The sequence below is a fragment of the Protopterus annectens genome, chromosome 5.part0 (genome assembly GCF_019279795.1).
Source record: "Protopterus annectens isolate FY-2018-M chromosome 5.part0, PAN1.0, whole genome shotgun sequence".
Lineage (NCBI taxonomy): Eukaryota > Metazoa > Chordata > Ceratodontiformes > Protopteridae > Protopterus > Protopterus annectens.
In genome coordinates this window covers 822,299,679-822,316,531 of record NC_056735.1, presented here as the reverse complement: position 1 = coordinate 822,316,531, position 16,853 = coordinate 822,299,679, and the positions used below count along the sequence as shown (strand labels likewise).

Sequence of the window (16,853 nt, the reverse complement as noted above, 5' to 3'; positions counted from 1 at the left end):
AATGGGGGAGCCCAGACAAAGATTTTCAACATATTGACAAGCAAATGGGGGAGCCCAGACATAGACCTATTTGCCTCGCCCCAGAACTAGCAATTGGACAAGTTTTGCACAAGGCTCCCCACAACCAAGCCTGGAAAGTGGATGCTCTGTCCTTCAGCTGGAAAAACCTATCAGTCTACGCCTTCCCCCCACTACCTCTGCTCTCCAAAGTTCTACTAAAAGTCAAACAGGACAAACCAAGGATGATTTTGATTGCTCCAGACTGGCCGCGTCAACACTGGTACCCCCTCCTGTGTAGTGTGTTTAAGTTATCTCCATGGCACCTGCCTCAGACCCCTTCCCTGCTGTCTCAGCAGGAGAACCAGATCCTACACCCTCAGTTTCCAACATTGAACCTTGCAGCCTGGCTAATTACTTAAACTCACCCTTATCATCCCTGAGCAAAGCTGTGATGGGTGTCATCTTAGAGGCAAGGAGGCCTAGTACTAGAAAATCTTATGCTGAAAAATGGAAAGGATTCTGTGCTTGGAACTAAGGGTTGAGCACAGCAGCACCTCAGATTTTGCAATACTTTTCTGAGATGCTTCACAAGGGCCTGTCTTTTTCCTTCATTAAAATCCACGCCTCAGCCGTTTCAGCGCATTACAACACAGAACCACCCCTCTTCTCTCATCCTCTGCTCAAGCAGTACCTCAGAGGGGCCAAAAATTTGAGACCACCCAGGAGAGCTCCAACCCCTGCCTGGGACCTTAACTTTGTAATGGAGAAACTCACTCTACCTCCTTTCAAGCCAGCTGCTACTGCAGACTTAAAATTTCCTTCTTGTAAAACAGCTTTCCTTTTAGCAATCACTTCAGCTAGAAGGTTATCTGAATTACAGGCCCTTATAGCAGTGGAGCCTTTCATCATCTTTCATGCGGACAGAGTGTCACTCAGGACCAATCCTTCCTTTATTTCCAAGGTGGTATCCAGTGTAACTCTTAATCAGTCCATTCATTTGCCAACCTTCTTTCCCAATCCACAGAACAAATTCTGCATTCCTTGGATGTTCACAGACAACTTAGATTCTACTTGGACAGAACTAAACCTCGAAGAAAATCTGAAAAACTGCTGGTAGCATTTGTTGCAGGGGCAGAGGGGAAGGCTATTTCAAAACAAACCATTTCTAAATGGATAAGCCATTGCATTCATTTCTGCTGTAAGCACCATGGAAAACCTATTCCCCAGGGGATCAGATCTCACTCCACCAGGGCTGCATCTACTTCAGCCTTTCTCAGAGGTGTTCCTACCAGGGACATCTTAGAAGCTGCTACCTGGAGTTCTGTACATACTTTCACCAAGCATTATCATTTGCCAATTTTCTCTAAATCCAGAGTTGGCTTTGCCACTGCTGTCTTGCAGGGACTTATAGCTTGCCTTAATGTTATTTAAACTCCTCCTCCCAACCATAGCTTTGGGAATCTACCCAAATGTAATGACTGCAACAGTGAAACAGGAAGAACATAGTACAGTTGTGTACACTTACCATAAATGTATATGTTCGAGTGTATTCACTGTTGCAGTCCTGGTTACCTTCCCTCTAGCTCCCTAACTTCTTCTGGCAATACCTCTACTTTCCTTTACTATGCTTAAAAGCCTTTTTGGTGTATTTGCTTTTTGTTGGAGGTATACCTTTGTGTTTTTATGTTTATTTGCTCCCCATTTGGGGGGCACCTGAAATCTGGGGCAAGAAAAACTGATGTAATGGCGTCGTCTGCATGTTTTATACCCCTGACGACCTGACATCATGGAAGAAGGGACAGCAACCGATGCGGGACCCAAGACTTTGTTAATCACGTTGACTGAGGGCAATCTGCAAGCAGATTACCCAAATGTAATGACTGCAACAGTGAATACACTCAAACATCTACATTTATGGTAAGTGTACACAACTGTACTTTCGTCGATGCAGTCTTTGACAGTAGGTTGTTTGGCCCAAAAGTGAAAGACACACACTTCAAGGTGTGAAAAGGATGGAAAGACCCTCTCTGCAGTGGGCATATGTTTTTCAACAACTCAAAGATCCTTTTCTAGGAATCAGTGTGGTGGTTGGATAATGGGGTTTAGAATGTCCCAGGGGTCCTTTCTAGGACACACATGGAGTTAGTTCCACTAGGGGCAGAAGGGGGAGCTCTATTGGAGGATGATGCCCACATTGCTAGAGGAGGCCAACAAAACCAGGGGTCCAGAGATTCTTTCTCTGGTAGGCCCTATCAATGCTGCTGAAAGGAGGCCGGATTGTCCCCCTCTGGAGGCAATCAAAGGTTGGCTATCCCTGCACCAGAGAGCCTGGCAAGATATAACAGGAGTTACTTAGGTGAAGAGGATTATTTCCAGATGTTGTATAATTCCCTTTTCCTTTCTAACCCCAACTGTATCCAAAATTCCCAATGTTCCACCCAGTCAGTGGAAAGCAGTAGCACTAGAAATACAAAAGCTGCTAGAAAAGAGTCATCCAAGATGTCACACCAGACCCGATAGAATCTGGAACTTACTCGGGGTTCTTTTTAGTGCCAAAGAAAACAGGCGACTGGAGACCAATTTTGGATCTCGGCACCTTGAACGAGTCAGTTTGACATACAATTTTTCAGATGGTCACAATTCAGTCCATTGTACCATTCCTGGGCAAGGACAGCTGTATGTGCCTGATAGTACGCATTCTGAAAGTCTATCACATAAAAATGAACAGACAATCAAGAAGGTATTTACACTTCTAGCTGGGAGCCAGTCACTGTCCGTTCAGAGCACTGCCCTTTTTCCTCACCACCGCCCTAGGGTGTTCACCAAATGCATGGCAGTGGTGCAGCTCAGTTGAGACTGCAGGGATTCTGAGCGTTTTGTATGTAGACGACTGGCTCATTACCACCCTGACCAGGCATCTACTAACAAGAGCAAGAGATCAGGTACTTCAGATTGGGTCTCCTCTGGCGATAACCATAAATTACAAGAAGTCTCAGTTACAACCACCTCAAACCTTGGAATTCGTAGGAGAAGTCTTCAATATGATATCAGTGACAGCTTCTCTTCCTCTCTCAAGATTTCAGACTATCAGATTCACAAGCCTTGGGGTCAGTGTCAGGTTCCATACTCTTACTTCCTCTAGCAAGATTTCATCCATGAATTCTTCAATGGATGCTAGCAAGACAGTGGTCGATTCTTTACCAGCGCATGTCAGCACAAATAAGACTCGGTCATGCTTGTAAGAGATTCCTCTGGAGGGTGGTTTCAGTCATATCAGGTTCTACAAGGACGTCCTTTCATTCTGTGTAAACCCAAGGCCATAGTGACCACGTACTCTTCCCAGATTGGGTGGGTAGAGCACTTCCAGGGGAAAACAGTTCAAGGCACTTGGTTCCCCCAAGAGGCCAATTTGCATATCGATGGCCTAGAGGTGAGAGCAGTGCTCTAAGCATTGCAGGCCTTCCAGGATGCTCTCTCTTGAGGGGCAGTTGTGATTCAAACAAACAGTATGTTAGTAGGATGGTACATCAGGAAACAAGGAGGAACCAGATCTTACCCCTTGTATCAAGAAGCACTCAGACTGTGGCAATGGGCTGTGTCATCCAACCTCTTTCTCATAGCAATGCACTTTCAGAGGAAGTCCAGTGTGATAGCAGACAAGTTGAGCAGATCCATTCTTCTACCTCATGCGTAGTCTCTCAAGAACGTGACAATAATGATTTACCATCATTGGATCAAGCCTTGCTGTGATTTTGCTTCTCCCCTAAACAACAAATGCAGCAGCTGCTTTGCCCTAATCCCTCCTTCAGGGCACAACAATAATGCATTGACCCCTTTTCAGCTCCTGTACATAGTATACTTATTTTTGGCAACAATTTTTAATGAAGGAGCTAACTCTTAAAGTTCAGTTTGCACCAATCTCTAATTTTCATAGTGGATTTGAGAATTCTTCTGTAGCCTCTTCTAAACTGTGTAAAGCATTTTTGAGAGGTACACTCCTGAAGAGATTCCCATGTAAAGATCCTACTCCACCATGGATTTTTATACTTGGTACTGCAGGCCTTAATTCATTTTCCCTTTTAGCCAGCAGCTAAATGTGATCTTAAGTTCCAGACCTGGAAATCTATCTTTCTGGTAGCCTTTACGTCTGCTAGAAGAATTTCAGAACTTTGAGCATTGTCCTCTAAACCTCCCTACTTGATCTTTCATAAGGATAGAATTACATTAAGTACCAACACTTCTTTTCTTCCTGAGATGCTGTCAGAATCCAGTATCAATCAGTCCATTAATTTGCCAGTTTTCTTTCCTAAATTTGAAGTAAAGGTGAATATATATTGCATTTATCGGATGTTCACAGACAGTTACATTTTTACTTACAAAGGACAAAAGAAATTAGGAAGACAGATCAATTATTTGTGTCCTTTGCAGATTCTAAATTGGGCAAACTAATTGCAAAGGTAACTGTAGCCAGATGGCTGATGGGAGTGCATATCATTCATCTATAGCAAGTTGGGTCTAACCATAACAAAACCTCTAAGAGCCTACTCAACTAGGTCCATGGCAACTTCTTCAATGTTTCTATCTAGAGCTTCCATGGACTATGTATGTGGGTCTCCGCCTTGGGCAAATCCTCATACATTTATCATTCATTACAAACTGGATTTGGTCTCGTGGAAGAGCAGCCTTTGACTCAGCTGTGCTCAGAAATATCCTTCCTTAGAGTCCACCTGGGATTTTAAGTAGCTGAGGACTCTTTCCCAACAGTTGAGGCTAGAATGAGAATTGACAACATCATATAAAAAAGTTATGTACTTAACATAACGTTCAATCTGTGTTGTCCATTGTCATTCTTCAGCTTCCTGTCCACCAACCTCCAACTCTTTTTCATTATAAATTTCTGGAAGAATGAGAGACTATAAGAACACCACTGTCCTTAATATTGAGTTTTAAATATGGTCTTTCTGTCAGGAAAGTTATAGTAGTTCTTTCTACTTTATGTAAACAGCAAACAAGATCTGAGGTATGTTAGGGGTTGGTGCATTATGGGTAAGGGAGGAGCTTGAGAGCTTTTTGGTACCCACGAGCTTTAGTAACAGCTGAGTCAGATCCGAAGATGGGATCCAAACCCAACAGTTGAGGAAGAATGAAAGTGGACAATACAGCTGGAACATTATGGTAAGTACATAACTTTTTTATATTATGTATATTGATTTTGTTTGGTTTAGGAGTTTATTTTAATTTAGTGATGGTCATTTTATGGTTTTCAATAGTATTAATTTAGTTTACAGCTTTCAGGGGTCATCTTATCTTGTCCAACCTGTATAATAACACATCTTGTAATATGTTTAATTTATTTTAATGATTTACAGTATTCTACTGATGCTGGTAGTGTTTATATTTAAACATTTGAAGATGAGCTGGGCAATCTTTTAAATTTTTTAGTACCATGTTCCCAAGTACCAGTCCTGTCTATCACATCGCATTGTTTAGGTTTCTTAAATGAAATAATTGGCATTACAATAACCTTTAGTTTCCCATGCTTTTTCTGTATGTGCTCCTCCTCCTTTTTTTACACAGTGCCCTTGCTTGCTGTCAGTAGAAGTTAAATTGACTTCTGTTTGTTAAAACTTGCTTGTTTCAGTTGCATTGCATTTCAACAAGACAGCAGTAACACTTTACTGGCTGAATGCTGCTACTTTAAAACTCTGGATAGGTACTTGTCACTTTTGAACAGCTGTTGAATTATAACATTATTCAGTGTAGTGCATTTTAACACTTCAGATATGTCACATAAATTTTAAATACAGGTACAAAAGAGATTTTGCTTTTGCATCTGTCTTTAAAATAAGTATAACACTTCTGTGTTAATTTCAACGTGTGCTTGGTTTTGTCAAGCCATCTACCACTGTTAAGGCATTTCACATGTTATTTATGACGTTACTGGTGATTGGAATGAGTTAAGCCTATGAAGTTGTCTGGTGGTTTAGTGCAGAGGATTAAGGATGCAGACTACTAATGAACTTCATCCATTAGTCCAAGGTTTGATTCTTTCAGCCACCATTTATCTGATATATGATTTTGAGCAAGTCCATTATTCAGAGGTCACCACTGAAAAGAGGCCTTTTTCAAAAAAAAAAAAAAGTGGTTTTGTAAGCTCATATACTGATATAAGCTGGGGGGGGTGTTCTAGGCTCCAGCCAGCTTCCCTACTTTTCTGCTTGGATTTGGCCAGTGATTTAGCATGCTCTTAGACTACATTTATATCACTGAGTGGCAGAAAAATACTTGCAAAATACTTGCAAGATATTGCCAAATAAAGATGCTTCTATCCCTTTTACCTGCCCTCCCCCTAGTACAATATCTTTAGGAAGTGGGCCTAAGTAAAGCAGATTTAGGAGGGGCAGCAGGATTGACACATGGCTTGTAGTAAGTTTGAGCCACAAATGGGTAAAAAAATATTGCCTATCCTGTCTTGGACTTTACTAGTTGCTGTTGGTGTGAGAAGTCAATCAGCACTTAAAACCATTGCCAGTCAGAGCTCAAGTACACTTTGCTTGATCGTGTGATCGTAGGAGTTTACCAGACTAATAGCCCTAGAAAGTTTTTCAGCCTAGTCATTCATCCCCAAATTTTCCCAATTATCATTTCCCACGGGCTTGAATGGCTTTGGTATATGCCGATGACTTAGGGCATCTGCAAACTTCCCCTGTTCATAAGGGCCACAGGCGACAAGCCAGGGGTGGATTTGTGATTTCCCATCCATTGATCCAAATTGTGTTTGAATAGGTTTAGAGAAGAGCTCTGTTTTACATGAATGGGGAGTGTGTTCCAGAGAAGGGGTAATCTCTAAAACACATTTCTGTCCCTCCAACATATTTTGTTTGTCACAGACAGCGTTCCTTAGATCGAGTAATTCTAGAGCTGTTTGTTTTGCGAATGTGTAGCCGATCTGTCAGTGCTGGATGAGAGAATGCCTTGTAGGTTTAGGCATAGATCGCCCCTCAGTAGTCTGTAGGAAACAAGAGTATAGGGACAGGGCTTTGAGGCAGTCCGCAACCCTGTATTCTTTTAGTGAGGAACCTCTGTGGATGCGCTAGCTGTTGCAAATGCCTGATCAGGTACATGCTAAAGGATGCATTGTATTCTATTACTGGTCTAATGAGGGCTGAGTATAGTGAGATTATCATCTCCTTAGATTTGAATGCCATACCCTTATGAGTTGCATAACTTAGAAGGATTTTCTCACTGCCTTAGACACATAGTGATCAAACTTCAGGTTACTGTCAACCTGAGTTCTCAAGTCCCTTACCACTGGGTCTACTGTTAGTGGAGTGTTATCAGTGTTGCAGTTTGCAGGGGTTGCCATCTTCCCAAAGGGTATAATTAAGCATTTTTTTTGCATTGAGTTTTAAACCATGGTTCTAGCTATCGTCAGCAAATTTGGTCAGCCAAAGGCCCTCTACATTCGCTTTGACTTCAGAGAAGGATATTCCAAATAGAAGAGGTCCCAGTGCTGAGCCCCATGGAATACCACAAGTAACAGGCCTCTTGGTGGTGGTGTATTCCCCAACCCTTACCTCATGTGTCCTGTGAGCCATTTAGGTGTCCATTGGGTGACAAAGGGATTTTATGCTTAAATTTGTGAGTTTCTGTAATGCCCAAGTGAGGTATTGTGTTAAATGCCTTTGCCAGGTCAAGGTAGGCAGTGTAGATTATTTTGCTCTCGTCCATGGCTGTAGTGACCTTGAAGAAGTCCACCAAGTTTAGTAGGCATGACCTGGCCTTGATGAAACCAAACTGGAACGGGTCCAGTGTTTAAAGATTTTCTACGTCTGTATCAGGTCCACGATCATTCTTTCCATGGCCTTGCATGTAAGACTAGTCAAACTTGTAGATCTGTAGTTCCCTGGGTGTGTTGATGGTCTGTCTTTGTGTAGAGGGATAAACCAAAAGCAAAAGTAGAAAGCTCAAGTATGTAAATGATGAGCTTGATAAACAGTTCCAAAAATGAGAGACAACAGACAAACTCAAGACAACACACGGATAAAATTTCTTCAGTGACTAACTGTACACATTCACGGTAAAGCTTCCTCATGTCCGTTTCAGAAAGTTTCATTCACATAACTTAAAAAAAACCTCTTAATTAGTCACATGACTTCATCAAAGAAACAGTATTGAAAGGGATGCACCATCTCTGTCTGAAAAACTACATCTCCATTGCAGCACTCTAAAAACAGGTTTTATGGTGGTGGTTTAATTCAAACAAGGGTATATATCAGCTTGTAATGTATTTATGCATTTATATTCTGCTCTTTCCATTTTTGTTGCAATATCTCCACCTGTAATGGATATGGGTATTATTTGCAGCACCATAAAATTTAAATTGATGTTTCTATGTTTATGTAGGGCATTAGTCTGTATTTTCTTCCTTATATCTGATAAATAATACATATTCTAAGCTTTAGTTTTTTATTAGTTTTCCCTACATAAAATGCCATGTAGGCAGTACAGGATGCAAGATATATTGCATTATTTGTATTGCAAGTAGCTGTTACATTGCAAGACACATCTCATTGTTTGGATGTTTATAAGTATCGTTGGGTTTTTCTCTTAAATACTTTTAAAACAGTTATAACAAGGTAATGTTCCTTCACTTTGATAAAGTTGTATACTCCGTGAACAATCTTGTTGTTCTTTGTAATGTAGCTTTTGTCTCAAAGTGGCTTCTTTTTATAGCCAAAGTGTGGCAAATGATCTCTTATTTTTTTTTTCTTTATGTGAAAGATGTAATAAATTATTTCATAAATTTATATTACAGCTACAGTAGATTTTATTTTTAATTTAAAGGTTAATTTTCTTTGGATTAAATGTTTTTTTTTAGATGTTAAGTTATGTAAACATATTGATGGAAGTATAGGTGTTGGAAGTATAGGAGCATCTATTTATAGAAAGGAAGTTAAAAAAAATTACATTATTACATAGAGGATGTATACGTTCATCATTTTATGTTTTATGTTTTTTTTCAGGAATCAAATGTTGAATGGCTAAATTTAAATGCAAATGATGATTTGATGAATGAAGAATTATTGGAGATGATGGCAAATTTTGAAAATAGGGGCTATAAATGTGATAATTTAAATTTATACAATATCAGCAAAGATCCATGGTGGTACAGCGGTAGCGTTGTTGCCTCACAGCAAGAGGTTCTCCTGTTCGATTCTTGGCTGGAGTGCCTTTTGTGTGGAGTCTGCATGTCCTCCCCGCGGTCGAGTGGCCTCCGAAAGACATGCCTGAATGGGCGTGCCTTTGCTGAAGGTTGGGCATCGGGCTGGCAACTCGGCACCATAAAAATCGACTGCCAATCATTAGCAGATGGGAGTTCCGCTGTGGCGACCCCTAACCGGGAAAATCCGAAAAGACAAACAACAACAACACCAGCAAATGATACAAGAATAATAGAATGGATGTAGACCTATATATTTTGGTAATATAGGTGTAGTTAGACAACAGAATGCAATTAAAGATAATTTTACTAGATATGTAAGAACATATAAACATGCAATGGGAATAGAAGGTGTTATAAAAAGAAATTGGCATGTAGTAAAATGTATCGATACCTTAAAAAAGAACAAAATTGTAGCTGATGCACCACATTTTGGCTCAAGAAACCAGTTAAGTTATATTTAAAAAATAGGGGGAAAGGTTCTCCGCAGTGTTTAATGTTTCCCCATACATTTAAACCATATAACAATAAAAAGGTAAAAATTTTAATAATGTTATGCTTTTGCAGCATGGGATATTGAAGAATGAAGTGAAGATACTTGCTAAAAAAAAATGGGAAGGTGTCTTTGAAACTTTCAACTTGACCAAAACTTTAGGTTCACAGCAAAATATATAGTATATAAAAAAGGTAAAAATGTGAAAAAATATTTTGAAAGTAAGCTTGAACATTCTACAGAGAAAAAAGGACAAAGATGGGAATTAAAAATGTTGATTTTGTCCACAATGTGTATGTATCTATGAAGGTAGTAGTTTTAAATTAGGAAATCACTCAAAAAGCATTTAAATCAAATGGCATTTTTAATTGTGGTATGAAAGGGGTTGTATATGCAGCTTAATGTCCTGCCTGTCCAGCAAGACTGAACAGATGTTAAGGAAGAGAATTTATCAACATATTTATGTGCGGTGGTGGCGCTGTGGTAGCGTTGTCGTCTCACAGTAAGACGTTGTCCTGTTCGATTCTCAGCTAAAGCGTCTTCTGTGTGGAGACATGCGTGAATGGGCGTACCTTCATTGAAGGTTGTGCGTCAGGGCTGGCAACTCGGCACGTAAAAATCTACTGCCAATCATTAGCGGACCGGAGTTCCGCTGTGGTGACCCCTAACCGGGAAAAGCCGAAAGACGCAAAAACATTTATGTAGTAAGTAAAGTTGACCCAACCTATGTATTAAGTAAGCACACTCAAGAATTTATTAACAACAAAAAATGCTATTTTTGTAACAGAGGCGGTATTTTTAAATAAAAAGGGAGGTAACTGGGAGTATTACCTGGAATACAAATAATTTCTTTGGCAAATACTGTTAAATGCTACACCAGCACCTGGTATTAATGATAAAGATTCTTTGTATATTGCTGTCAATTTTAGAGCAGAAAAGCTTTAAAATATTTTTATGCATTATAAGAAACAATTTTTAATATTGTTTAGAATTGTCAAACATGCAATTTACTAATGGATTAGTGACAAAGTTTGTAAGAAATGAGTTTATTGGTTGGAATTGAAACATGCAAGGTATTCAAATGATTGACATCCAATTTCTGTAAATTTGATGAAGTTCAGTGTGTTATTAGGGATGAAAGCGCTAAAGTATTTATGTGGTTACAGTAAGTTTTAACTCCAGAGACAAGTTTTACAGGTCAGCGACTTTTTGGGTTTTAGTATTTTACAATACTGAATCTATGTGTTGGTTGGTTTTCATTTAAAACATGCATTTTAGAAATAGTTTCCAGCACAGCAGAATTTTTTCAAGAGTTAAAATCCGTTTTCATTTTACTCATTCATTTTTGTGTTTGCTCTTTCTATACAGAGTTTTTGTGCTGCCTTGCATCAAGAGCTAAAAGAATATTACAGATTGCTGTCTATTTTGCATTCTCAGGTAAATTAATTGAATTCCCTTATATGCTTTCCTTAATTGCTTACTAATCTTACAGTTCTACTTGACTGAAGTATTTCCTAGGCCTTGATGCTTGAAGTGATATGAATTCAGGTATGCTGTACTTCATCCCATGACAGTAACTTTTCTGACATTTACTTTGCTTCTATTAGAAAATAGCTTTTAACCTGAGAACATGTGATGGCTCAGTGGTAAAGCAAAATATGGTTGTGTGACACCCATGCACTGGCCCAGCAATCAAGGAGCCTCAATCCTCACCACTAACACCATTGAGGGGGGTCCATATAGGGAAAGGATAATAAATACACACAGTAAAGTACAATTTCCCTTAAGAGCACACAGAGATCACAGTCAGTCTGGGGCTGGTTTCTCCCTTCCTCTCCAGTTCCCCAATAAGACTCCCCACTGGCACAGCTATAGGGTCCAGATGTCAGCCTAGTGGGCAAGCTAAAAGCTCCGGCACCCTCTCTGTCCAACCAGTGCTTCGTGTCCCTGCCCAAGTAGCTGACATACACACACTTTGAGATAAGAGTTTATAGAACCACACAGACACTCCTGGGGAAGGCTGGCACAGGTTCTCTGGCTGTGCCCATTTTACCCAGACTATACAGTACAAATCACTGCCACCACCCACTAATATTTATCAGATACTCAAAGGCCCTTAAAACGGTGTCCAATTATTACTGTGTAATATTATTATCCAAATGGTAAGTGTGACCTAATAGTCAAGACTTATCTGGAGTGACTTGGTACAGCATTACTGTATACATGCAATGTACTCAAGAGCTTAAATTAACTCTACATAAAACAGCCACAGATGAAAGGTTTAAAAATATATAATAAATAAATAATAAAAACACAAGACAATACTTCTTACTACACAGTGCCAGTCAAGAGTTCAGAGATCACAGAGAAATACTTAAAATAATACCGTAGAAAAGTTCTGACATCACAGAAAAACACTTAGTTTAATCTTCCTAATTCCTAGCTATTTCTAAGAGAAAACCCAATTCTAAATAACTTACATATAGAAACAGGCAGTGCTGGTGATGGATGTTCAAAAGACAAAATGCTTTGAGCTCTCTGATTCACTCTCTTTAAATTGATAATACAGAGCTGCTTCACATGACATAATTCATCACACCTCTCTGGTGTTCCCAGGCTAACAGAAACTACATTTACATTCTTTACACCGGGTCATAAACCAGAGCAATAAAAGACGTTTATGCATGCAAATTCTAGCCATTAACCCTGGTGTTATAACATTAGGCAGGATGCCTCTCTCTAGACATATCGGCTCCGAATTTTAACATCAAAGACAGTCATGAAATGCTTGACTTAGCTTTCTTACAGCAGAGTGCACTGCTACATTTTTGCAGTTCAGTATCCAGTGCAGTCTTTTCACATTTAATATTTACAAATGACAGAATTATCTACAAAATAATTCAGTCTGGCTAAGCTGGCAGCCTTTACCTATCTTCACAGGTTGTTAAGCTGATAATCGTTACAAGTGTTTTAACTAGAGCTAAGAAATCTATTTTCGCCCGATTCAACCTCTGGTTTGTCTGATCAATTAGATCTGACCTCAGTGTCTTCTTTTAAAGCTGTGGATCCAAGGCTCTGGACTCCTGCCTGACCCACACTTTCCTCCTCTTTACAAAATGACCTCCAATCTCATTTGCCACATGAACTTTCCAAATGTGTGTCCACAAGCCCTATCTTCAAACTAAGTGAAAGTCTGCTTTTTTTTTCAAGATTGTAGCTATTTTTGGCTTCTCTCTAACCCTTTAACTTTAGAGTTGCAGTTTTTTTATAGCTGTGCTGCAGTAGTATAGGTATATTTTTGGTAGCTAGTTATTCTTAGCTTTAGTGATAAAACTGTAACAACATTTACTGATGTTCTTCGTGTTTCACTGTTGCAGTCATCACTCTTGGGATTATCTGCCTGCAGGTAGCCCTCAGTCGGCCCAAATTCCAGAGTCTTGGGATTTCTGCGTCGGATGCTGTCGCCTCTTCCATGACGTCAGGTCGTCAGGGGTATAAAACATGCAGCCGACACCATTACATCAGTCTTTTTTGCCATGGGGAGCCTGAAGCAGAAGCAGTTCGCAAGTGCCGGTCAGCCGCTACCTGAAATTTTCATTTTTCGAGTTTCAAACTTGAAGTCTTCTCAAGTTAAGTACCCCATTTGGGATCCTTTTTTCTTGCTCTAACCAATGTCAGAAAAAGTTAACAATTGTCTTGCCTGTGGAAAGCAAATTCCTCACAGAGATTTTCATTCTTACTGCGTCAACTGTTTAGGCCCAGACCATGACGTCCCTCACTGCTGGTTATGTGCCTTGTTTAATGCCCAAACTATTTGTCACTGGGCTATCTTTGTCACTAAATTCTTTCACTGCCATTCTCCGTATTCCGAAATTGCTTCGGTAAGCCATCCAACTACCGATCTTCCGAAAAAATGTAAGGATAAAGACAGAGACGGACCACATAGGTCCAAAATTGCCGACAACACTTCCATTAAGCTAGTTGCCAGTCCACCGGTACTCAGTGACGTGCCTTCGCAGCCCCGATACCCACTTCTACAGATTTGCAGGCCTCTGCCGAGACCCATTCGGAGTCCGGTATGCCTCAATATGCTTCTTCGACTATGGAACTTGCAGATGTCTCTACCTTGGATGGGTCCAGAGCCATTGTGCAGGCACTGGCTTCTGAGGGTGTATTCTGACCTACCGATGTACGTATTAAACTGACAACTTTGTTTTTGGCTAAAACTACCAAGTTTCTCAGGCCCAGAGTTCGCACTACGCCTCGAAAACCAACGACCAAAGCGCATGCTCAAGCTCTCATGCCACAAAAACAAATGCTTAGAATGGCTGAAGACCTTATTACTCTAATTAGGAGAAGCCAGCCTTCCCCTGGTAAAAGACAACAAATTGAATTTCCTTCTGATTCTACAGACCAGGAGTCCGATGACTCTGATCCTTCTGATTACCAGGACATAATCTTATCTACCTATGAGGATTCAGATGCTGAAGATTCCATTCCCTCTGCCTCCCCTCCAGAGGATTTTTCTTTTGGTGAAACCTTGCTTACCTTAGAGCATTTCCGCTGGGAATGCCAGGACTATCCTCAGTCCAAAAAGAGACTCAAGAGAATTTTTAGATTTGCCTCAGCACAGGCCTCTAGCTATATCCCTTGTCCTGGATACTGTAGATGATGTCTTCATGGAATCCAGTCTTTCTCCTGACACTTTACCACCAGCCCCTAGAAAACCTGACGGGTACTACAGAGTACCTGACTCTCACAAATTTCTCTTTAGGAATCCTACAGCAGATCCAGAGACCATTTCCCATGGACCTAAAGGCATTAAGGCTACTACAGTCAAAAACCCTACCCCTTCAGACAGGGATTCTAGAGCTTTAGACAGATGGTTTAAGAAGGTATATACCTCTGCAACTCTTGCCATCAGGGCTTTGAATTGCTAGTTTCACATGTTGAGGTACCAGCAACATATTATGGAACTAATTAAACAGAAAATGGTGTTACTTCCAGATTGTGCAGAAAATAAAGATTTACAAGAGTTAATGCATTCTACAAACCAAGTTAGTAAGCATACTTTCCAGTGAGGGTTTGATGCCTTGGAAGCATCTTTAAGGGCTGCTGTCACTGGGTCTATACTGAGAAGGCATGCCTGGCTGAAGGAACAAATCTTGGCAGACCATGTCAATGCAAAATTACTAGATACTCTATTAAGTTAGGATCATTTGTTTGGCACAAAAGCAGAAGAAGTTCTTAAAAAGATGGAGGAAAAAGCTAAATCTATGCAAACTGTCAAAGATTTCTTACTGGTGCAGCCACCTAGATTCAGTAGGTATTGGCCTTATAAAAACTGGTCCTTTCCAGTCCTTCCCAGGCCTTCTCAGTCCAAACCCAGGGGAAACAGACCACCAAGACTACATTCTCAGGGTATGCAGAGATTTAAACAATGGAGTGCCCCCACCTCAAAAACAGGGAGTGGTAAGCCACCCCCTTATGGAAAAAGTTCACAATGACTTTTCAATCATCCTTTCCAGCCATGCCAAAGTACTTGCACCCCTAGGAGGAAAACTCATCCTTCATACAAAAAAGTGGATGTCCATTACTCAGGACCAATGGGTTCTAAACATTGTATCCCAGGGATACAGATTCTACTTCCATTCACTGCCAACCCCAAGCGGGTTGCCAGACCTTCCTCCAAACCAGTGGACAGAGGCTCAAAAGCAAGTACTTTCCATTCTCAATTTCAGGGCTATTCAGCCTGTCCCAGCAGAACAAAGGGGACGGGGTTTCTACTCCAAAATGTTACTGGTTCCCAGAAAAGAGTGCTCTTGGCGCCCCATCCTGGATCTGTTAATTCTCAACACCTTTCTGGTAGTCCCAAAATTCAAAATGCTTACACAGCAACAGCTTCTTCCTATGCTAGCCAAGGATGCCTGGTTAGTCACCTTAGACTTAAAAGAAGCTTATCTGCACATCCCCATAAGGGAGTCTTGCAGGAAATATCTATGTTTCAGGGCAGGCTGTATGCACCATCAGTTCTCTGCACTTCCCTTTGGCTTAGCTACTGCACCCAGAGTATTCACAAAGTGCCTGGCTCCAGCCATTGCATACTGCAGGCAAAGAAATATTCAAATTTATCCATATTTGAACAATTGTCTGATTCAGGCGGACAGTCAGGAATTGCTACTTCAGCACCTGGCATTTGTAAAAAGACTCCTAACGTCACTGGGGTACACCATCAACGAAAATAAATCACAACTGGTGCCCAGTCAAAAAATTGTATTCCTGGGAGCAAGCTTGAACACAACTTCCCAGATGGCATTCCTCACTCCAGAAAAGTAGGTCTTTTTGACAAACTACTTCAAACCCAGCTATCTGCAAGGAAAATACTGCAAGCCCTAGGGTTCATGGCTTCATGCATTCTGCTAATTCCATATGCAAGACTGCATATGAGGAAACATCAATGGTACTTGAAAAATCTCTGGTGTCAACATTCTCAGGACCTGGAAACATTGATTCCTATCATACCTTGTCTAAGGTCAGAGTTCCTTTGGTGGGCAGAGGCGTGCAACCACAACAAGGGACTTCCTTTCACTCAACCCCACGCCGCCCAAACCCTGACAACAGCTGCATCAGACTATGCATGGGGGGCTCACATGGCAGGCAAATGCATTCAAGGCAAATGGAGCCCAGGACAAATTCCCCTGCATATCAATCTAAAAGAGATGTTAGCTGTATAGAATGCCCTGCCAGTCTTCAAATATCTAATCTTGCTAGGACAGCTCCCGATAAAGACAGACAGCATCACAGTTATGTGGTACATAAACAAGTGGGGGGGGGACTCATTCCTACCCACTCTGCAGGTTAGCCATAGCCCTGTGGAACATAGCTTTGAGCAACCAAGTGCACCTACAAGCTCAATTCCTGCCAGGCAAACAAAATTCACTGGCAGACGACTTATGCAGAAATCTACCGGACCCACACGAGTGGAAACTGGAATCCAACTAATTCAAACTTCTAATCCAGAGGTAGGGGACACCGGAGGTGGACCTCTTTGCCTCCCCCCAAAACCACCAATTGAGCAAATTTTGCACCAGGAACCCTCACAGCAGAGCCTGGAAGATGGATGTCGTATCCTTTACA

At 40.9% G+C, this 16,853-nt stretch overlaps 1 protein-coding gene across 1 annotated transcript in view; it reads left to right on the top strand.

The window, feature by feature from the left end:
* The window catches only part of TUBGCP3 (tubulin gamma complex associated protein 3), a 1,295,126-nt gene that overhangs the window by 471,799 nt on the left and 806,474 nt on the right, over positions 1 to 16,853 (top strand). Inside the window, exon 9 of the mRNA XM_044072631.1 lies at positions 11,085 to 11,153. Within this exon, the coding sequence (XP_043928566.1) occupies positions 11,085 to 11,153 (69 nt within the window). The remainder of the gene's footprint in view (positions 1 to 11,084; positions 11,154 to 16,853) is intronic.